At 44.5% G+C, this 23,638-nt stretch overlaps 1 protein-coding gene across 2 annotated transcripts in view; it reads left to right on the top strand.

Moving 5' to 3' along the window:
- The window catches only part of EYA2 (EYA transcriptional coactivator and phosphatase 2), a 209,133-nt gene that overhangs the window by 82,233 nt on the left and 103,262 nt on the right, over window positions 1–23,638 (top strand). For both annotated transcript variants that reach the window (XM_081096726.1, XM_081096725.1), the window contains exons 4-5: window positions 4,316–4,458; window positions 9,627–9,743. In XM_081096726.1, the coding sequence (XP_080952852.1) occupies window positions 4,316–4,458; window positions 9,627–9,743 (260 nt within the window). The remainder of the gene's footprint in view (window positions 1–4,315; window positions 4,459–9,626; window positions 9,744–23,638) is intronic.

Below are 23,638 nucleotides of genomic sequence, written 5' to 3'. Positions count from 1 at the left end.
TGGATGCATTTGCAGGCACCTCCCAGAGAGGACACATTGGCTGGTCAAACGCCTTCTCCTATTGGTTCTGGCGTCCCCAGTTCAAATGAGTTTCTTATACATTTTGGAACCAGTTCCCCAACCCTCTATCGCAGGAGTAATCAAAACGAAAGAAAGATGCGAGAACATCTTTTTATCGTTCCATGAAGTATTTCATCCGTCTCACGCCTGCCGTGAGGCTTCCTATGTAGGAGGGACTCTGGAACCAAACAGGTTTTCACTGAAGTGATGTAACCAAAATAGAATTAGGTACAGATTGGGGATCTCATTAACATTTACTGGCAAACATGCCGGTTAGAATAGTTCGATATGGGATGTCAAGTACACATGGCTGTGGTGTCCAGGTGTGTAACCTGAAGGGTGAGGGAGCATAGCACAGTAATTAAGGCCCTGGCCTCTGCCAGCAGGGTTCAAATTCTGTGTCAGCTGTGGGTTCCTTTAGTACATTGCTTAGTCTCTCTTTGCCTGTTTTCTTATCTGGAAAATGGGGATATGATTCATCACTGCCTCCAAGGGTTGTCACAGCTGTGAGGTTTAAATGAGCCAATCCACATAGTAATTCGGACAGTAGGACCTGGCATGTGAAAGGCACGAGAATGGTTAGCTGTTTTCAGCATGAAGTGGTCCCGGTGGAGACTGTTGCTGACAGAGTGTGGTAGTCTGAAGAGGTGGCTGCTACTCAAATCCAGCTGATGGCGCTGCACCAGAGTGCAGACTCAGCTTGCCAGAGCTTCTGCTTTGCAGGAGAAGGAGGTAATGAGGAGGAAGGGGAGAGAATAGAACCTCCTGGTTTTAAAATGTTGGCAATGAATTCAAGTAAATAACTGTACTGGCCAAAGAAATTACATCCATGGATGCATGGACTGCACATGGCCCCTGGGCCACCGTCTTGCCCCCTTCCTGTTAGAACAGCCCACCTTGGCTTTATTTATTGCTGCTTCAACAAAGTATTGAGAGGCAACGAAGTTTCGTGGCTCCAAGTGTAACTATAGGCTCTGGAGTCAGATTCCGGAGTTTAAGTTCTAGATTTCCCACTTTCTAGCTGTGACTTCAGTTCTCTGGGCTTCAGTTTTCTCTTCTCTAAAGTAAGAGGTATAAGACCCCCACCCACACCCAGAGAGTTGATATGAGCATATGATGAGATTTCATGCACGTATTGGGCCTCAGTAATTGGTAGTAGTCATTTTATTACAGACTAGAGGCCCGGTGCACAAAATTTGTGTGTGTGTGTGGGGGGGGGGGGTCCTCAGCCCGGCCTGCACCCTCTCTAATCTGGGATCCCTCTCACAATCTGGGACTGCTGGCTCTTAACCGCTCGCCTGCCTGCCTGCCTGATTGCCGCTAACTGCTCTGCCTGCCAGCCTGATCACCCCTTAACTACTCCCCTACCAGCCTGATTGATGCCTAACTGCTCCCCTGCCGGCCTGATCACCCCCAACTGCCCTCCCCTGCCAGCCTGATCACCCCCAACTTCCTTCCCTCCCTCCCCTGTTGTGACCCAGCCTCCTCCACTGGGCCCCACCTCCGCTGTGCATGCAGCCATCTTGTGACGGCCATCTTGTGACAACATTAGGGCGTGACGCATGAGGGCACAATGACCACCTAGGCTATTATTAGTATAGATGTCTGGGGAAGGAGCCCTTTAAATCCTAGCCCTTCGTGGAACCTGTCACTCACCATGGAGTGCAGAATCCATTTGTGCTCTATGGTTGCAAGTAACAGAAATCCACTCCAGCTGATGTAAGCCCAAAGGGACTTTTTTTGAGATTTCTGTATTTTTTTTTAATTTTGGGGGTGACACTGGTTAATAAAATTACATAAGTTTCAGGTGTGCAATTCTCTGATACATCATCTGTATATTGTATTGTGTCCATGACCCCAAGTCAAGTCTCCTCCTGTCACCATTTCTCCCCTTTACCCTCTTCTACCTCCCCACCCCCTTTCCCTCTGGTAATCACCACACTCTTGTCTGTGTCTATGAGGTTTGGAGGGGTTTCTTCACCATTTTTACCCAGCCCCACAATCCCCACCCCCACCCCTCTGACAGCTGTTCTCTATATCTATGAGTCTGTTACTATTTTGTTTGTTTATTTTGTTCATTAGTTTCCACATATAACTGGAATCATATGGTACTTGTCTTTCTCTGACTGGCTTATTTCACACAACATAATGCTCTCCAGGTCCATCCATGCTATCACAAAAAAAGGCGAGGTTTCCTTCTTTTTTACGGCTGAGCAGTAGTCCAAGCATAGTCCACAGCTTTCTTACCCACTCATTTACTGATGGACATTTGGGCCGCTTCCCAATCTTGGCTATTGTAAATAATATTGCGTATATTCTTTTTTGAATTAGTGTTTCAAGTTTCTTTGGAATCACTGGGTCATAAGGCAGTTGCCTTTTTAATTTTTTGAGTTAACTCCATAACGCTTTCCACAGTGACGCACTAACCTTCATTCCCAGCAGCCGTGCACCAGGGTTCCCTTTTCTCCACATCCTCACCAGCACTGGTTGTTTGTTAATTTATTGATGGTAGCCATTCTGACAGGTGTGAGATGATATCTCATTGTGGTTTTAATTTTCATTTCTCTGATGATTAGTGACATATGTCTTTTCATATGTCTAGTGGCCATCTGTTGTCCTCTTTGGAGGCGTGTTTATTCAGGTCCTTTGCCCATTTTTTAATTAGATTGTTTGTATTTTTAGTGTTGAATTTTATAAGTTCTTTGTAAATTTTGGATATTAACCCCTCATCAGATGTATCATTGGCAAATATGATCTTCCATTCAGTGGGTTGTCTTTTCATTTTGTTGATGGTTTCCTTTGCTGTGCAAAAACTTGTTAGTTTGATGTAGTTCCATTTGTTGTTGTTTTTCTTTTGTCTTCCTTACCCAAGGAGAGGTAGCAGAAAAAATATTGCCATGAGAAATGTTCAAAATTTTACTGTCTGCTTTCTTCTGGGATTTTTATGGTTTCAAGTCTAACATTTAAGCCTCTAATCCATTTTGAATTTATTCTCCTGTGTGGTGTAAGAAGGTGATCTAGTTTCATTTTATGCATGTATCTGTCCAATTTTTCCAACATGATTTTTTAAATATTTTTATTGATTTCAGAAAGTAAGGGAGAGGGAAAGAGATATAGAAACATCAATGATGAGAGAGAATCATCGATAGCTGCCTCGTGCATGCCCCCTACTGAGGATCAAGCCCGCAACCCAGGCATGTGCCCCTGACTGGAATCAAACCCAGGACCCTTCAGTCCCCAGGCCAACTCTCTATCCACTGAGCCAAACCAGCTAGGGCGCCAATATAGTTTACCGGATCGAATAAACTATCTTTACCCTATTGTATGTTGTTGCCTCTTTTGTCAAATATTTATTGACCATTGAAAGTGTGGATTTATTTCTGGGCTCTCTATTCTATTCCATTGATCTATATGTCTGTTTTTATGCTAGTACCATGCTGTTTCGATTGGCCTTCTAGTATAGTTTGATATCAGGTAATATGATTCCACCAACTTTATTTTTCTTTCTCAAGATTGCTGAGGCTATTAGGGGTCTTTAATATAAATTTTTGGAATATTCGTTCTAGTTCTTTGAAATATGCGTTGTTAGGAATTGCATTGAATCTGTCGGTTGTTTTGGGTAGTACGGACATTTTAATGATGTTAATTCTTCCTACCCATGAACACGGTATATACTTCCACTTATTTGTATCTTCTTCAATTTCTTTCTTCACTGTCTTGTAATATTCTGAGTACAGGTCTTTTACATCCTTGGTTAAATGTATTCCTAGGTATTTTTTTTTTATGCAAAGTGTAAATGGGATTGCTTTCTTAGTTTGCCTTTCTGATAGTACATTATTGGTGTATAAAAAATCAACTGATTTCTGGCTATTTATTTTGTATCTTGCTACTTTACTGAACTCATTTATCCATTCTAGTAGTTTTTGGTAGAATCTTTAGGGTTCTCTATATACAGTATCATGTCGTTTGCAAATAAAGACAGTTTTACTTCTTCCTTTTCAATTTGGATGCCTTTTATTTCTTCTTCTTGCCTGATTGCTGTGGCTCAGACTCCCAGTAATGTTGGATAAGAGTGGTGAAAGCAGACGGTCCTATCTTGTTCCCAATCTTAAAGGAAATATTGTAGTTTTTGCCCATTGTCTCTGCCCTGGAAAGAGGAAATACCCAAAGGAAAATGGTGGTATTGATTACCAAAACAAGGGGGAGGGGATGCTGGGCTGGGCTTGGAGATCTCATCTTCTCTCCTTCCATGCAGACCTTGCCCACGTGTCCTGTCCAGCCAGCCTCCCACGGCCATGGCAGCCTACGGCCAGACACAGTACAGCGCGGGGATCCAACAGGCCACCCCCTATACAGCTTACCCACCTCCGGCACAAGCCTATGGGATCCCTTCTTACAGTGAGTACCAGCCAAAGCCCTTGCTCCGCTGTGGGGCCCCAACATCATGGTCTTCCTTCTGTCCTATCACCTCAGTTAAATGCAGAATCAGAAGTGATTCCAGCCTGATTTTGTATTAGAGATAGGAAAGGACAGACACATTAAATATGGTTCAAGTTCTAAAGACTCTATCAAGGCCTCTTTTGATTGCTAGAGTAAGAAACTTAACCCAAGCTGGCTTAGGGGAAAATGTAAATGTAATGATTAACACACTGGGGTCTGACATTAGGAATGGCTGGGTCCAGGTGCTCAAATGATGTCAGGAAGAATACATCTCACTCCATATTCAGATGTTTCCCCCTGAGTTGGTTTTACTCCCACATAGGTTCTTCTCCTGTGGCAGCAAAGATGGTGCCTGTCAACTCTGAGTTTGCATCCTTTCAGCTCAGCACTCCCAGTGGAAGGAGAACTCATCATTCCCAGTAGTTCCACCAGAATCCCATATTGAGCATCCCTGGCCCAAATTGAGTCATGTGACAAGGCAAGAAGATTGGGGTGAGAGAGATAACGAGGCTGAAACCTATGGATTGGACAAGTGAGAGGGATGGTTCTCTTAAAGGAAAGCACAGTAATGGTATCAGAAGGAGAACTGGATTCTGGGAAGGCAAAATCAACAGAGCTGCAGGCCTTGACTGTCAGAATCTTACTGCTAAGAACTAGAGACTCAGTGAACCAGGCCCACCATCCACTGCTCACCTGTCTGCATTGACCAGGGTGCTCCAGAGTAACAGAACCAGTGGGATGGAAATAGATAGTTGAGATAGATAGATAGATAGATAGATAGATAGATAGATAGATAGACAGACAATAGGAATTGGCTCACCCGATTACAGAGGCTAAGAAGTTCTAAGATCTGCAGTTAGCAAACTGGGGAGCCAAGAGAGCAGTGATGTCATGATATGCATGCATGGTATAAAGGAAGAATAATTTAGGCTCCAGGGCCATGCAGGCCTTTTAGATGAGGATCTGATCACTGAGAGATGAGCATGAGCAAGCTCAGGAGGGAGAGTGTCCAGGCATAGGGGGCTGCAGTGGGAAGGCCTGGGATGGGAAGGCATTTGGCAAGTCCAAGAAGCCCAGTCAGCTGGAGCACAGTGGGGGACAAGGTGGGCAGAGCCTGAGAGGCCTGGGAAGGATTTGGGATTTTATTACAAGTGAAACAGGAACTCTCATTGGCAGGTGTATAAGCTGAGGGCTGTAGGGTACATTCTGGGTGCTGTCCACGTCACTTAGCTGCTGTGGGGATGTTGGATTGCAGGGAAGCAGAGGAGAAGCAGACAGGCCAAGGGGAGACTGGTATGTAAGGAAGGAGTGGGGTGGTGGTGGGAGCCCAGGACAGGGCAGTACACACAGAAATTGGCAGATTTAAGAGCAGTCCTAGAGGTGGCAGTGACAAGTCCTGTGGGCTTCGGGTCAGGCATTGGTAATGGTCAGCATGGTTGAGCTACTGCCACCCACAGTTCTCAGTGCTACGTGCCCACTAATTCCTTAACCCTACGAGGAAGGTCCCACCATTATCCTCTTTTGAGGGATAAATAAGTGGGAGCTCAGAGAGGGCAAATAACTCTCCCAAGGTGACCCAGGCCGGTAGCAGAGGTGGAATTAAACCCAGACAGCCTGGCTCGGAAATCCAAGCCCAAGACCAAGCTTCGTTGCCAGAGTGTGCATTCCATAAATCCTGGGGGATTACCTGTGACAGACCTTGGCCAACAGGTGTGGGCACCACTTTGAACTTTCTGTCCCTCCTGTGCTGGAAGACCTGTGATACAGTCATACATAAGTTACCCGCCTGGCCGACAGCCAAGAAAAATGAAGCCATATTATTTTTCAGCATAAAAGAGAAACCCACTCCTGTTACCAGACAAAACATGGCATCAGGGGGAAATTAATTTGGTTCAAAGTCATTGTATGGTTTCGGTTACTTTCAGACTCTCTGACAGCACAGCAAAGGTGGTAAGAGCACACACGTCCTGGGCTCACACCCCACCGCTGCCCCTTGCTGGTCCTGAGACCCTGGGTGAGTTTCCTCATTCATACAGTGGAGCCAAACCAAGTCTGGCCTCCTTGCGGCTGCGGTGAAGATGCAATGAGATCATCTGCATAGGGGCCCGGCTACTTTTTTCTGTCAAGGGCTGGATAGTGAATAGTTTCGGCTTTGTGGCCTACACAGTCTTGGTCAGAACTACTCAACTCTGCCACTGGAGTGTGAAGGCAGATGGACAGTATGTAATGAGTATGTGTTCCAATAAAATTTTATTGACACAAGCAGTCAGTAGGCCAGATTTGGCCCATGGACCCTAGTTTGCCAACCCCTGACCTACTTGAAGGGCTTAGCTCACAGGGCCTGGCCCACGGAAAATGCTCAATCAATGCAGGAGGAGCCAGGCTGCTGTGTATACGTGGAATATCCTTGTCACTGAATAATGACGGTGGGATGAAAAGCCATTGCCCTTCATATATGCCTGTGCCCGAGCAAGCAGTGTTTGCCCACTGTCTGGAGAAACTTTGTTGAATCGTGTTAGGAAACTTTTTTTATGCTCCTTGGCAGCTAGCATTACTACCTTTATTTAAGTAGTTGCAGGGAAATAACACAATTGAATAAACTAGGGGCAAGGAGATCAGGAGTATTGAGTATTTTTCTCGGTTGATTATGCAACATTTAAGGACATATGTAAAAGCATAAAGAATAACACTACAGATACCCATATAAACTGACCATCCAACTTTAAAAATAAAATGTAAAGGGAGGTTCTGTCCCTTTCTTCTAAGAGATACTCACAGCCCTGGAATTGATATTTATCATTCCTCTATCGTTTCTTTGTGTGCCATGGGGGCCAGCAAACTTTTTCTGTAAAAAAGCCTGACAGTGAATTTTGGCTTTGCAGGCCCTACAGTATTAAAACTACTGAACTCTACCATGGTAGCTTGCAAGTGCCAGATAATACGCAAGTGAATGGATATGTCTGTGTTTCAATAGAACTTGGTTTACGAAAACAGGCAGAAAGTCACATTTGGCCTCAAACAGATTGTCAAACTGCAGTGGGAAGGCCGGGGAGGGTTGGGGGACAGGAGGTAGGGGGGTAAGAGATCAACTAAAGGACTTGTATGCATGCGTATAAGCATAACCAATGGACATAAGACACTGGGGGATAGGGGAGGCTGGGGGACTGTCTAGGGCGGGGGGATAAAATGGACACATATGTAATACCCTTTGTAATACTTTAAGCAATAAAAAAATTAAAAAAAAAAAAAAAAAAAAGAAAGTCACATTTGGCCCGTGGGCCATAGTTTGCAGCCCTGGTGTGTGTTTGTGGAATGAATGTTTGCATGTTTGTGGACTGAATGAATGAATGAGCATATTCTTGCAGTTTTTTTCTGTATTTAAAATGAAAAATGTATATGCTCTTGGACTCAGCAATTCCACTTCTCATATCCAAGGTAGACAAGCATTCTAACACTGCGTGAGGAGGCATGTCCATCTGTCACAGGCGGTGATAGTGAAGAAATTAGAACCCACCTAGAGTCCATCATCAGGGGACTGGCTGAATAAACAGTAATATTCATACTTTGGATTTCCATTTGGCCACTAAAACAAATGAGCACACAGTTTGAGAAGAGTGAGCAAGGGAGCATGGAGCAAGCAAAGGTCAGAGTGGTGAGCAGAGCCCATGTAGGACCTTGGAGCCACCCAAGGAGTTTAGATTTGACTCCAGGTACCCTGTACACCATTAACCTTCTTAGCAGACTGCGCAAAAGGAAGTGCCTATGATACTGCTTATTGCTCCTGAAGTCCTATACCATCTATTGCATAAAATCCTTTCACACCCATTATTGAGATGCAGCAAGAGAAGGAAGGGAAAACCTTGACTTAAGAATTATTGGCCAGTTGTGAGACCCCGTTGAGTAGCCTGGCTTTCTGAACCTCAGTTTCCACATCTTTAGAATGGGAAAAGCAATGCTGCCTGTTCTGTGGGAGTGCAGTGAGAATGAAAGAGGTGTGTGTTGCTAAGTACCTCATTCAGAGCCTGATATGTTTATTCTTTCCCCTTCCTTTAATCTCCTGACAACCTGCTGGCAAGTGTCAGTATGTTATTTCATAAAGAGAAAGCTAGTCCTGGTCACCAAGGAATCATTTTATCCCTCTAAGCATTCTCTTCATTTATGGGAGTGAATGGGTGAGAAGGAGGGAAACCACAATTACAAAACCATCCCCAGAACTAGAAATGTTCTTTTAAAAACACACATTGAAATCGTATCAAAGTACTATTTTACACCTATAAGATAGACAAAGATAATCAAAGTATATTACATTTTCAATGAAAATACAATATCTTGGCTTTTGATAGTGGATTAGCCCCCCTCCTTTGATACAGTCCCTTCTCCAGCCAGTTGCTCATGGGATTGGAGTCTGTAGTTTGGCGAAGATGTCAGAGTTTGGCCAAAACAGAAGGAAGATTTGTAACTGTGGCCTTTGGATAAGCATCACCTCCTGCCTCCCCACCCCCCCCCCCCCGCCCCTGGCCAAAACAAAACAAACAAACAAACAAAAAAACAGAGAATGTGTCTTAGGGTTAAGTGGAATCATCATTATAGAGGAAGGTTGGTTCATTTAACACCTTCACCCAAACTCCTGATGAACTTTAAACCATACAGGGTGCTGCTCCATGGAATAGGGGGTTGTAAACTCACTTCCTTCAGAGCCAGGCAGGAAGCAGGAACCTGATCACACGTGCAAAATAAAGCACCTTAAAACCAGCTTCCGTGTCTCAGAGACAGTACAGGATCTGTGGTGACCTGGGATACACAATCTGGAAGCCTCTAGGTAGCTTGTTGTCACATGGGAATACAGGCATAGCACCAGCCCATTGCTCAAGAGAAAGCATAAGTCCAGATTTTTGGGTGAAATCCTCCTGATTTTTAAACAAAAACAGTTTCATATTTTCCTTAAAAATATGCACACTTAGCAAAATATGTCTGTAGACTAACTTTGGTTCACAAGCCAATAGTTTGCAACTCCTGGTTTGGAAGCTGATAAACATGCACGCTGTCTTGACTCAGTAGCTCTTCTGTGGGTGACAAGGGAGCATCCTATTCATGTGTCCCTGGTGCTTCTTCTTCCTCCTTCCAAGGCATCAAGACAGAAGACAGCTTGAACCATTCCCCTGGCCAGAGTGGATTCCTCAGCTATGGCTCCAGCTTCAGCACCCCACCCACCGGACAGAGCCCGTACACCTACCAGATGCATGGTCAGTGTGTCGCTCCGGCCCCTCCCTTCCCTCTCCAAGGCGTTGCCTGAGTTGGGTGTCATTCATTCATTCATTCAGCAGATTTGAGTACCTACTATGTGCCAGGATCTATCTCAAGTAATGGAGTTACAGTGGTGGACAGAAGATACGAGATTTCCCTTACAGAAACTGATACTAAAGCAACAAATAAACCGACTAATTTGGGAGGAGTTGAGTGCAATGAAGCAAATAAGTGTGTTGTTTGGATAGGGAGTGATGAGCAGTTGTGGGGCAGTCAAGAGGCATTGGATATGTAACTTTAGGTAGAGTCATCAGGAAAGGCAGAGGGAAAAGTCAGTGCAAATGCTGTATGGAGGGAAATGTCTTGACATATTTGAGACATAGAACTAAGACCAGCAAGGCTGGAGCAGAGTCGGGGACGTAGGAGGAGAGAGTTTTGGAGAGAAGGCAGAGCTGAATCACACAGGCCTTGAGGGCTGTTGGCTTTGATTTTAAGTGTGATAGACAGGAAGTTCACTGCACACTCAGGGAAGTGCTGGGTGGTGGGAAGAGTGGCCAGGCAAGTAAAGTAACTATTTCAGCTGGAGGTTCAAGGCTGCATCCCCATAAGGTGGCCTTCGGAGGGGAAGAAAGAACTCCAGTGCATAACTCCCTCCTCAGATAGGCCAAGAAACCGGCCTACTAGATTCTCCTGTGTCCACCTCCACGCTTTTACCCACTGTGGGCCCCTTCTCTTCTCCAGTCCTCCATTGGGAGCATGTTAGAGCTGGTGCATGGGACAGAGCGCTGGTGGCATCTTTTGGAAGATCTTTTGGAGATCTTCATCCCCGTGTGTTTTCTTTCGTGAAAGCTGGTGAAAATGACCACCAAGGGTCTGAAAAGTTATGTGAGAACCTGAAGAGGTAATGACAAGGTGGTGGGCTAATGAGTGATTGTACTTTTCTCTTTAAAAACTCTTTGCACATATTGTCACTTAACATTCTTTGAAATGGATGTCAAGGGCAGCCTTTTAGGGAAAATCCTGGTGAAAATTCAGCAAGTAATCATAGGGGTATGTAAGAGAAACAGGGCGCTGAGCACGGATGCCCAGCACTGGAATACTTCCGTGTCAAAGTCTGCAGCAGACCGCTGGTGACACCATCAGCTGACATTGGCCAGACACCACATGGCACCTGATGTTGCTGGATCATCTGATATAGTCTTCATGACACTCCAAAGCATTGGTGCTGGTATTGTTCCCATTTTCCAGGAGAAGAAACTGAGGCATAGAGGGAATGACTGATCTACAAATGCAACGGGAAACAGACTGAATCGGGTCTCTTGGTGGTCTGGTAGAATCCCAACTCCAAAGCCCATGCTTTTCGTCATGGTACTGCCCTATCTCCTCTTCCTCTGTTGTCACCTCTGTCATCCCACAGTGGTCTTTCTGAGTTCCCTTGAAGGGTACAAGCTGCTGGGACCTTCTCTAAGTGCAGAGTGAATTGTGGTACCGATCCCAATAATAAAGGTTTGTGAAGACACTGAACTTGAACTTGCATTTGGGCCAATCTCAAGCCAATTTATTTTTCCAGCTCTGCCAATAGCAACAGAACTTACTGCCTTGGGCATCTAAGGCTGCAGAGGTTGAATAGCAAACACAGTCCACCCTCCCCCATTCTAGTAGCCCCTCCCCACCCCGCTGTGTAATAAGTGAGTTATGTAGGTATGGCTCCCCATCCACTCATCATTTATTCTCTATAACTGAGCACCAGCTGTATGCCTGGCACCCTGGGGGTACAGCAGTCAACAAAGACAATTCTCTCATGGAGAGGGACAGGCAATAATCAATTAACAAATAAATAGGTGGCTACAAATATTGGTAAAGCTTGTACAAGCCAAAAACAGGGCAGTGTGATGGGCAATGAGTTGGGGAATGGTGATGGATGTTACTCAGGTGGTGAGGGAGACCTGAGTGATGAAAAAGATCCAACCATGTGAGCAGCTGGAGACAGGACAGCCCGGGAAGAGGGGTCAGCAAAGGCCCTGAGGTAGGAAAAGGCTCTCATTGTTGAAGGACTCCAAAGCAAACTCGTGAATCTTGGGAGAGTGAGTAAGGGAAATGAGCTTGGAAGGTGAAGCAGGCACTTCCCGGGTCCAGGATATGAAGAATAATGTTATTTCCTCTCTGGTCCTTACAGCAACCATGGGAGGTGGGCACCATCCGCTCCCATGAAAATGAGGCTCAGAGAGGAGAGGCGACTTGCCTGAGATCACAGAGCCAATACGTGTTCCGAGCTGGGATTCAGACTCGGGTTTCTAGAATTTTGGAGCCCATGCTGATCCTCCTAGTGTTATTTCCAGGACTCCTTCGGGACTCCTAAGCTCTGAATATTCGCCTTTCCCCTGCATCTTCCCAATAGGCCGCTGACATAGGTTCTGTCATGATCCCCATTTTACAGGTGGAGATACTGAGCTACAAAATGGTAAAGTAGCTTGGCCAAGGTCACATGGCTGTGGTGGTGGGATTTGAAGCCAGGCGGTTGCACTCCAGAGCCCAGGAGGATAACCACCACACTATCCTGCCCTCCAACTCTTGGAGATTCTTCTAGGACAGTGGTCGCAAACTGCAGCTCGCGAGCCACATGCGGCTCTTTGGCCCCTTGAGTGTGGCTCTTCCACAAAATACCACGTGCGGGCGCGCATGTACAGTGCGATTGAAACTTCATGGCCCATGCGCAGAAGTCAGTATTTTGTGGAAGAGCCACACTCAAGGGGCCAAAGAGCCACCTGTGGCTCGCGAGCCGCAGTTTGCCGACCACTGTAATATAGGAGATGATTCTCCATGGGTTAACCTGGCCTACACCCCACCCCACCACCACCACCATCCCCGCCAACCCCTCGCAAATGGAAAAAAAGACCTCTTGCTCTTTCTCACCCGCCCCACCATGAGAATAATCCAGGTTATTTTCTTAATCTTCCTTATGGCCAAGATGCCAGAAAGGCTACGGCAGCAGCTGGACTTTGTCCCAATTAAGTGCCTTCAGTCTAATGCTAATGGCCATAAACCGCTCTTGAGACAGCCCAGGCATTTTGCAAGCCTGACATATTCCTCCTGAAGTATTTTTTTCAAACACAAACACACAGAACGCTCACACACCATGCCCATGTGCTTCCTATTAACTTTTTTTTTTCAAGTTGCTCCAGAGGAGAAATAAACTCTCCAACTACTCTGTGCGCATTTCAGAATGGAAGACCGTGGTTGAGGGAATGAAGAGGGAGGCTGAGGCTGGGTTTTAGGCCTGAAAGCACTGACTTGGAGTGAGATTAGTCCGTGTTTAGAAGGTAAAATGGGTCTTTCTTTTCTAAGAATTGAAATGATAATTTTGTAGAAGCAAAAGAACCTAAGTAAGGACCACCCCATCATTTTACAGATGAGTGAACTGAGGCACTGCAGCAGAGAGGTGTATGTATAGTCACAGGGCAAGCATTAGGTAAGCCCAAGGCCTGTCCCTCGGTCTTATACCAAATCTCAGAAACTTCCGCAGAGCCATCACCCCTCAAGGCCCTGGTTTGAGATCTGTATCTGTTTGGATAACACTGCCTCTCCACCGAATGTACAATAAACGTAAAGGAGAAAAGTTCACAACATTCGCCCAGCCTTTGCATGATTGTTTATTTTCTTTTTTAAAGTTCACCCAAGGGTTTTTATAGCTGAAATGTATTTCTTATGGGTTCGATTTTTGTTGTTGTTTCTTTTTGGCTTCTCCTGCTAAAACACTGCTGTTCGCAGAAATGACCACAAAGATTAAAAAGAGAAGAAAAAAGCCACTTTGAGAGTGTGTTGTAAGAGGTTAAGAGCTCTGGACCTGGCTGCAGTCAGTCCTGCTCTGTCCCACACACCATGGCTCTTGGGTGAGGCTCTTGACTTCTCTGTGCCTCAGTTTCCTCATCTGTGGGATTGGCATCATAGCAGGAGAGTTGGCCTAATGGGGCTGCCAGGGGAACTAAATGGAATGGTTCTTGGGCACATCAGATGGGGCCATAAAGCCTGGCTGTCCTTTTTATTACTCCTTTCGTAACATGGTAGTTAAAAGCAGTAACTCTCAAGTCAGACTGAGTTAACTTCCCAGTTATGCAATGTGACATTGAGCCAGATTACTTATTATTACCTCAGTTTTTCCCCTATAAAATGGGGCACTAATGCATGGGATGCTGAATAATTAAATGAGTTAAAGGTTGTGAAGGATTAAGAACACCACCTGCCATAAACTAAGTACTCTACAGATATTATCGTTATTATTTTATTGTTATTCTAATTTCATATCTGATGGTCTGTGTTCTTCCCATGTTCACTTCTCTTCCCTGAACTCTCAGTTGTAAGTAGCTGTGGTCAGAGAAAAGAGGAGTCCAAACCTGAGACTGTTGAATCATCACCTCAGCATAAACTCCTCATTTTAGAGGGACTTACACATGTTGGGAGCCCTCTTCAATGGAAATCCCTTTTGTATTTACCAAAAACCAGGGAACATGAATGCTGAAGCTCAAAACCCAAAGTGAGCCATTCAGGAGCAATGTGGAAGTATGGGATTCAAGGACGTGTAGGAAAATTACAAGGCCAGTGAAAGGATTTATAAGCCTAGTGAACTCAGCCTGAGACTTCCAAAGCCAGTTTGTGTCAGATTTATGAAATCTAGCACCAATTCTGGCAACCAAAATCTGTGTGACCTTGAACAAGTCACTGAACTATCATGATCTGTGTTTCACAGCCCTCATGCTCACTGAAAAAATAAAGAGGTCAGAGAAGGTCATGGTCAAATCCATCAAGTACATTAGGTAAATAGTTTGTGGCTCAAAGTTGAATAGATGTCTCTGCTGCAGGACTTTCAGAGCTCCTGCAGATTGACGTGCCTGTGTCTCTCCAAGAACGGAATTCAGTAGTCGATTTTCCCAGGTAGATTTGAAACAGGGACCCTCTCACCAAACAAATGTTCTGCACTCACAGGGAAGGCCTGGCTGCAATGATCTTTAGGCTTCTTCCTATGTTAAAATGATTTGTTAATGTATTTTTATTAATTTCAGAGAGGAAGGGAGAGGGAGAGAGAGAGATAGAAACATCAATGATGAGAGAGAATCTTTGATTGTCTGCCTCCTGCACGCCCCCCACTGAGGACCAGCCCACAACCCAGCATGTGTGCTGACTGGGAATTGAACCGTGACCTCCTAGTTCATAGGTCAATGCTCAACCACTGAGCCACGCTGGCCCGGCTATGTTAAAATTCTTTGATGCTCTAATTTTTTCATGGTGAACATGTATGTATTCCTTTTTTCTGTATTTTTGTTAATTTTTATGAGATACAATTCACATACCATAACGTTCATTCTTTTAAAGTGCACAAGTCAGTGGTTTTGCTATACTTATAAAGCTATGCAACCATCACCACTGCCTAATGCCACAGTCTTTTCATTACTCAAAAGGAAACCCCATGCCCATTAGTCATCGCTCCCTACTTCCCCTCCTGCTGATATATTTTCCTTTTGTAATAAGAAAGAAAAAGATACATTTAAAGTTACTCTTCTTTTATATGTGTTTTGGATAAGGTTATACATTTACCTAGTTACACAGCTACAGAAATCGCTTTCCCACCTTCATCCCACATCCACTCAGTTCCCAAACCCCAAGTGGTTCAGCACTTGAACCAGGTTCCGTGGATCCATCCAGAATGTCCTTTGGCAAATAGAAGCAAACATGTACACAATCTATTATATTGCATGTTCCTATTATAATAATTAACTCATGCATGAGTCATAAATAAGGTAATGATACCAGTATAATTCTGAAGGTGGATTGATTCAGTTGCTTTTAAGACTTCTCCCTTGTCACTGGTTTTAAGCAGTTTAATTTTAATGTGCCTTGGGGTAGTCTTCTTCATGACTGTAGGGTTTTGGCTTCGTTGAGCTTCTTAGATCTGTGAGTTTATAGTTTTCATCATATTAGGAAATTTTTCAGCTATTATTTCTTCAAATATTCCCCCCACACACACATACCCTCATGTCTTCAAGTTCACTAATTTTTTCTTCTGCTGTATCTGCTCTGATTTTAATTACACCCTGGGCAGTTTTCATCTCAGACATAGTTCTAACCTCTACAAGTTTGATTTGGGTCTTTTAAAAAATACCTTCCATGTCTGTCCAGTCATTCCTCTGGCTCCTTGAACAAACAGGATATAGTTATATTAACTGTTTTAATTTGCTTAGCTACTAATCCTCTCTGTGTCATTTCTGGGTTTGTTTTCATTGATTTTTCTCCTATAGGTCATATTTTCTTGATTCTTTGCACGCCTGGTAAGTTTCGATTGGATGCCAGACATTGTGAATTTTACCTTGTTGGGTGCTGGACATTTTTATATTTCTGTAAATATTCTTGAGCTTTGTTCTGGGATGCAGTTAAGTTACATGGAAATAATTTGAGTTTTTCAGGTCTTGCTTTAAGCTTTGTTAGGGAGAGCAGAGCAGCATTTGGTCTACAGCTCTCTCAACCTAACCAGTCTTTCCCACTAGCGAGGGAGCCTTTCTGAGTGTTCTACCCGATGCTCCGTGAATTATGAGGTTTCCACTCTGGCTGGTGGGAATGGGAACTGAACTCTGTTTTATGTAGCTGTGGTCAGAGAAAAGAGGAGTACACGTCTGAGACTTTATTATGAGCTCTGAGGATTGTTTTACTCTTTGGCGGTGGTTCTCTTCCAGCCTTGAGTAATTTCCTTGCAGGTATGTGCTGATCAGTGCTCAGGTGAACTCTCAAGGGAAATGTCTCTCTCAGTGCCACTCCCTATTTTCTGGAACTCTGCTCAGCTAATTCTCTCCACTTTGGCCTCCTTGGACTGGCAGCTCCATCTCCTCAATTCAGAGGCCGCTGGGCACCACCTGTGTCCCCTCCCTAGGGACTTTCCACATCGGGGCAGTCATAGGGCTCAATACTCATTTCCTTTCTCTTAAGCATCACTGTCTTTCATTGTCTGATGCCCAATGTCTTGGAAATCTAGTTTTAAATTATTTCATGGGAGAGGGTAAAGGCAGTCCCCGGAATCAGTCTCGACCAGAAGTAGAAGTAATGCTGCACTAGTTCATTCGCGTGTTTTTCAGTCCATACAGTGACTGCAAAATGCACAACACAGGAAAGCAAACCAGCCTTGGAGGAATTCCGTTCTGTTCCAGGTGCCCTGTGTTCTTCCTCTGACCTCAGTGTGGCCATGTGCTCTGTGTTTGAAGAACTTATTTTGCAGTTCCCCCCAATCTTTGCACATTTTGCCCTTGTTTCCATCATTCAGCACCTCCATTGTCCTTGAACCCCCTTCCATTAAGATACCTTCAGCTCCTTTTTAAAGCAAAGTCTTCTGTGTAATGTAACACTTCACTATGTATTTTTTATTTACTTATTAGAAGCCCCATGCACAAAATTCCTGCAAGGGGCTCGGCCCCCACTGCCGCTGCCTTGGCTGCCTCTTCCTCAGCCCCCACCACCGCGGCTTCATCCAGAAGGTCGTCTGGAAGGATGTCCTGTCTAATTAGCATATTATGCTTTTATTATTATAGATTTCTTTTTTCACTCTTCTGTTATTTTTATTGGGACCGTATTGCTTTTGCTAATGCCCTGGTTATAATGCTGCATTGTTTTTTAGCAGTCTGCCCAAGCCTACTTTTACCCATAAGCCCCTTTATTTTAGACTACTGAATTCCATTCTTGGAGAGACACATTGGGCACAATTTTGCCCAATGCACGGCCTTTCAGGAAGACTTCAGATAATGGCAGAAACATTTGGGTGTCTTCTTATTTTCATAGGTAACATACTATACCCACTCTTCTACACTTTGCTTTCTTTGTTCAGGTATATACTTTGGAGAACTTTCTAAGTCATTCCTTTCACAGATGCCTATTATTCCATTGAGTGATGTGCTATAAATGATTTAACCAGTTCCTTGCTGGGTGTTTCCAGTCTTTTGCAATTACCACCAGTGTGTCTATGAATAACTCTATCTGTATATCATTTTGTTTTCTGCAATTATATCTGAAAGGCAAGTTTCCAGAAGTGGAGTTCAGGGTCAAGGGAAAGTCCATATTAAATTTGGTAGATAGCTCCAGGTGACCTCCATATGGAGTCTACTGATTTAAACACCCACCAGCATTGTCTGAATGTGCCTGCTTCATCAACCCCATCATCTCATTATTGGAGTTTTTGCCAATCTGATGCATGAAAAACAGCATCTCAGTGTAATGCTAATTAGTAAGTGTGCTACAAAGCTGATTGTCTTTTCAAATATTTGATAATTTGTGTTACCTTTTCTGTGAACTAGGAGATTAGACTTGGAAAACGATGTCAAAGAGGAGTGATGATGGGCAAGGCAAATCAACATCCAAACATATGATAAAGCTACAATAACCAGAACAGTATGGTTCTAATGTATGAACAGACTGCTTGACTAACAGGAGAATATAATTCTGAAAGAGACAAATATATCAGGGAATTTAGAAAATGGGGTAGATGGCATCTAAATCAGTGGGGAAAGGTGAAATATTCAATGAATGGAACTGGAATAACTTGTTGGCCATTTGGGGTGAAAAACAGATCCTCTCCTATTACTGTACACCAGAAAATAATCCAAATGGATCAACAGTTTAAGTGTCAAAAGTAAAATCATAAAAGTACTAGAAAGAGAATGAGCAAAATTTTTATAACCTTGGAGTGGGAAAGGCTTTTCCAGCCATGACTCAGAAATCCAAAAGTCATCAATGAAAAGATTGACAGACTATAGATTTTTATTTTTTTGGCATGGCAAAGAACACCAGAAGTAAAGTCAGAACAACAAAAACAACCAAATGAAACAAAAAACAAATGGCAAACTGTGAATAAATATTTACATCTCAAACTAGAAACAAATTGTTATTCTTTTTAAAATGGTTCTACAGTTCTATGGATTGAACCTGCTCTGGGATGTTATTCTTCTAAATAAAAGAGAAAAGTGAGGTCTGATGTTACAGGGGAGGACGGGGGCCATGGCAAACTGGAGAATCCCAGCCCATCAGAGTTGGGGAACCAGTGTTACCCTAGAATGGAGCCCCAGAGAGACCAAAGCTTTCCATTTTTTAAGGTAATCCTCAAGATTATATTTTAATGTAAAATCTCATTCTTTTACAATATTGGCAACTGATTGAACATGTATAGGACTGGTCTTATGCCTCTGTCTAACAATGTGGTTCCATTTTTTTTTTAATTTTTTAAATTGATTTTTTTTGTCGGGGGAGAGAGAGAGAAAGAGGACACAATTCATTTTTCCACTTATTTATGCATTCATTGGTGGATTCTTGTATATGCCATGGCTGTGTATTGAACCCACAACCTTGGCGTATCAGGACAATGCTCTGACCAACATACCTACCCAGCCAGGGCCATGTTTTCTTAACTGAACCACAGTTCATGAGACCAGGAATGGAAGGAGAAAATTACTTCCCAAGTGGTGACTTGGGAAGCCAGATAGCTCGCCCCTTTTGGTCCTCACCTCTGGCTTATTTCATCAGTGAGGCATGTCCCGGAGGGCTTGAATGGTGGGTGTGGTTAGAGCTGCCTTGGAACCCAGTGGCCTCCTGATGAAGTAGATTATTTCCCTATTTCTTCTTGGCAGCAGTAAATTTCAGGCTGTCCCGGCCCAGCCAGTTCTGAGCAGGCTACGTCTGTCTGGTCTCACTATGTCGGTCAAGACAGGAGCCAGGCTTGGCATCCCGAGGGTTCCTGGACTGAGGTCCGGTTTCCTGGTGTGAATCAGCAACTCTTCTGCACACGATGACGTGGGTGAGGTTTTCTGACATGTCAGCACTCCTGTGCCGTGCAGCACCTCCTCCCTGGTGGTCACCTTCCTGTCACCTTCGTGTGTGCAGGCTTGCTGCCTCTTGCTCAAGCTGAAGTCTTTTGGATTTAGGACGTACAGAGGTTAAATGAATGGTCTTTTTTTCTGGTTATATAACAAGTTTGATTTGGTGGCCCCCATCTGCAAAAGCCACAGGAGATGATCAATGAAAACGGCTCGGGAGCCTGAGTTAGTTCTGAGGGTGTTTAGTGAACAGCTCACTAATGCAGCCCTTCCTGTAAGCCTTTCTGTGATGTTGGCGACGTTCTACATCTGGGCTGTCCCATATGTAGCCATTAGCCACATCGAATGACTATCGAGCATTGAAATGTGGCTAGTGCGACTGAGGAATTATTTGTGTTGTTTAATTTTAATTAATTATAATTTAAATGTGAATGTGGCTACTAGCTGTCATATTGGGCACCACAACTCTAAAGAGTAATTCAAAGCCAACTCATAGCCTGGCAACTGCTGGGGTAGGGAGATGTCACCTAGCAGGTGTGATGGGCTGAATGTGTTCTCCTAAAATCCATGTGCTGAAGTCCTAACCCCGATGTGATAGTATTTGGACATGGGGTTTGGGGAGGTAGTTAGGGTTAGATTAGGGATCGATGTCCTTATCAGAAGGAGAAGAGCAAGAGCGCTCTCTCTCCTCCTGCACCCATGAGGACACAGCGAGAAGGTGGCCATCTCTGAGGAGTCCCTCTACTATCTTGAAATTTAATTCAGATGTAATTTAACCTACTTATGCATATTTTTAAAAAGTCAAACTGGATGTTATTACTGTAAAATGAAGGAGTTTATAAACTATATTTTTGAACATGTAACCACCCAGGCATGACCACACTAGGTTACATAACGAAACAGTCAGACACACGCATGTGAAGACTCACAAGAACATGGCTGTGTGGGCAACACAGACACCACCAGCAGTGTGGCCGTCAGCAGAGTGGCTTTCCATCAGGGGAAATAGCTCTTGGTAAATTCCAAACAAAAGAAAGCCATCCTTCTATGTACAGTGGTAGTGGTGTCATCAGGAAATCACCCAGAATGGCCTCCGGGGACATGTAATCCCAGAGGTCATGGGGCTACGGCTTGCAGACAAATTAAGATCCTTGAATATCATGGTTTATTAAATCAGTTTAAGAGAAACTGAAAAACAACAGGAAAGAGATAGCGGTTAACATATTAAAGATAGGGTGCAAGGAGGTGAAAGAGCCACACTATCACTCCCCAATTACCGTGATGGCCGGCCATGACTTTTATCCATATTTCCAGGGCAGAGGGCACTCGGGGCCAGAATGGCATTGTAATGATTCTTACCAGTGGGTGGCAATCTGTCATTCATTCACTCAGCAGACACTCATGAGCACCAGCTCTTTTCCATGCAGCATGCTCGGTGCAGGTCCTACAGCCCTGAGCTGACAGTCATGCCCTGTCTTTATGGAATGTATATCACAATGAGAGGACAAAGACAGTACATTAGTCCAATCTAGCTGCCATAACAAAATACCATAGACAGGGTGGCTTGAACAACAGAAATGTATTTGCTCACAATTCAGGAGGCTGGAAGTGCAACACTGGGTGTCCAGTAGATTCCATTTCCGGTGAGAGCTCTCTTCCTAGTTTAAAGACCTTGTCACTTGACCTTTACTCTGCACCTGAGAGAGGGGGGGAGAGAGAGAGATCGATCTGTTATCTCTCTTATAAAGATACCTGTCCTATTATTGGATGATAGACCCACCTTTATGACCTCATTTAACCTTAATTACCTCCCCAAAGGTCCCATCGCCACATACAGTCACATTGGGGGATTAGGACATTAACATAGGAATAGGGGAGTGGGGGCACACTTCAGACCGTAATAGTGAGCAAGGAAATGAGAGGATATTAACATGATGCCAGGAGTGAGGCGTGCGCTGAGGAAAATAAACTGGGAGGTGTAGCAGAGAGAAACTGAGGAAGGAGGGTCTAATTTGGGTGGTGGGCAGGGTCTCTGAGCTAGTGACAGTGGAACTGATAACATGCAAATTAAGAAAAGCAGCCATGGGTCATGCGTGTTCCTGGCAGACAGGAGGCAGAGCAGTTGGCCACAAGGGGGAAGAGAGGTGGAGGATGAGGTCGGAGGGTGGGTGAGGCAGACCTCACAGAGCCTTGTGACCCTGTGGGGCATTTGGATTTTGTCTTGAGAGCACCGGCAGCCATCAGGGGTTTCAAAACAGGGAGGGTGATCTGGTGAGCATCTTAGAAAGACCACTTGGCTGCTGTGGGGAGAATGAATTATCAAGGGGTCATGGAAGATGCAAGGAGACCAGGAGGACCACCCCATCCTTGGCTCTCCCTTTCCTCCAGTTCTTCTCTGGGCACAATGGAGCCAACATTCGCAGAGCTTGCCTGTAACAACACTCACCAGGGCCTGAGGACTCCGTCCAAAGAATTCTAGAATCATCTTTATCTTTTCGCTCCCAAAGGAACAAAGACACAGAGAAGGGCTTTGATATTGTCACTCTGGTGTTATTTGCTTTTATTTCTAGCATGTCAGTCAAATAGGAGCTAAGCTCATACCAAGGTCTATGTCTGCAAAATTTGTTGAAAATGTTACATGAAAAATCTCTCTGATGATCAGGATATGTTGGGGTCAGAGAGGAGAGTGAGAAAAAGAAAACAGCAATGAACCAAAAAACAAAAACAAAAACTTCAGACACTGCTCTGGAGGGTCCTATTGGAGGTACAAGCCCACCATGGTAACTCTTTAGAGATAAGAGTGGAGAGCGGGCTGCTCCCAGCCTGGGGCCGGGGCCTTCTGCTCAGGAATTGAAAGCGATAATTAAGGGGTGGGCAGCGAGGGGAGGGAAGAGACAGCCGCAGGCTGGAAGCCATTTATTAGGAGAGAGACAAACAGATACTACAAGTCCATCTTTGCTAGAGAGATGCCATAGTCAGACTGTGGGATACGTCATTTGTGCTCTTAAAGCAAATATCACTTTTTCTGCTCCTAAAAGTTCAGTAGGTAAAGAGGAATGAGGGAATTTGCAGGGAATTTCTCTGATCCCTCCTGGTAGGGTGCTCTCTAGCTGCATTATTTCATATTCAACAGGCCCCAGGCTTAAACTTCAGACCCCACTCCCCCTGCCTTTTTGTGCTGCTTTTACATTTTTTATATATTTCTTTTAAATCACGTACGTAATATTAGTGTGTGCCTTTCTGTAATTCTCTGTGCGTGCACGCATTTGTGTCTGTGTCTGTCTGTGTGTGTGTCTCTGTGAGTGTGTTTCCCCCCACAACTGGAAAATTGTTCTTTTTTAGCAAATAAGATCTTTCTGTGCATCTTGTTTTAAAAATTGCCTTTTGTATCTTTTCACTAAATGCGTAACATCTTTCAAAGTCAGTTCAAATAAACCCTTATTCTATTTTCTGGCTGCTAGTACTCCATAGAGAAAGCCGACCCCTGGGTTTGAATCCCAGCACCAGCCCCAGCGTTTACTGGCTGTGTGACATTAAGCAAATAGCATCTCTGAGACTTGATTTTCTCATCTGTGAAATGGGGTCTACAGGAGTAGCCGACCTCATGGGCTCTTGGAGAGCTGGGTACCAGGTGATAGGTACCTGGGTTTTTAGGACAGTGCCTACGTTAGTCAGGGCTCTTCATGAGTGTTGGCTCTTCTTCTTCTTACGGACTCTCCGTGGTATTTAGCCATTCTCCTTTGGATGGACAATCAGCTTGTTTCCAGTGTCTCACTATTTTTAGCTCCTCTGAAGCTCACCGTCTCTGTACCGCTTCTGCCCCACAGTACAGTAGCTAGCAGGAATATTGGTTGCTGCACTGGAACTTTGGTTGTTGGGCCATTTGCTGTCCCTGCTACTTTGTACTGGGATCCACATCTCTGTGTGTTTATCTCAACCAGGGGCCCCTTCCACCTTCAGCAAGCCTCGCAGGGTCTCGCCATCTCTGCCACTCCAGCCCTAAATGGCAGTCTCCAAGCACTGGCTGCTGAAAAGGATTGTGCAACCGCCAAAGC

The sequence above is a fragment of the Myotis nattereri genome, assembly GCF_964212035.1.
Source record: "Myotis nattereri genome assembly, chromosome: 8".
NCBI lineage: Eukaryota > Metazoa > Chordata > Mammalia > Chiroptera > Vespertilionidae > Myotis > Myotis nattereri.
This window is presented reverse-complemented; position numbering and strand designations above follow the sequence as displayed.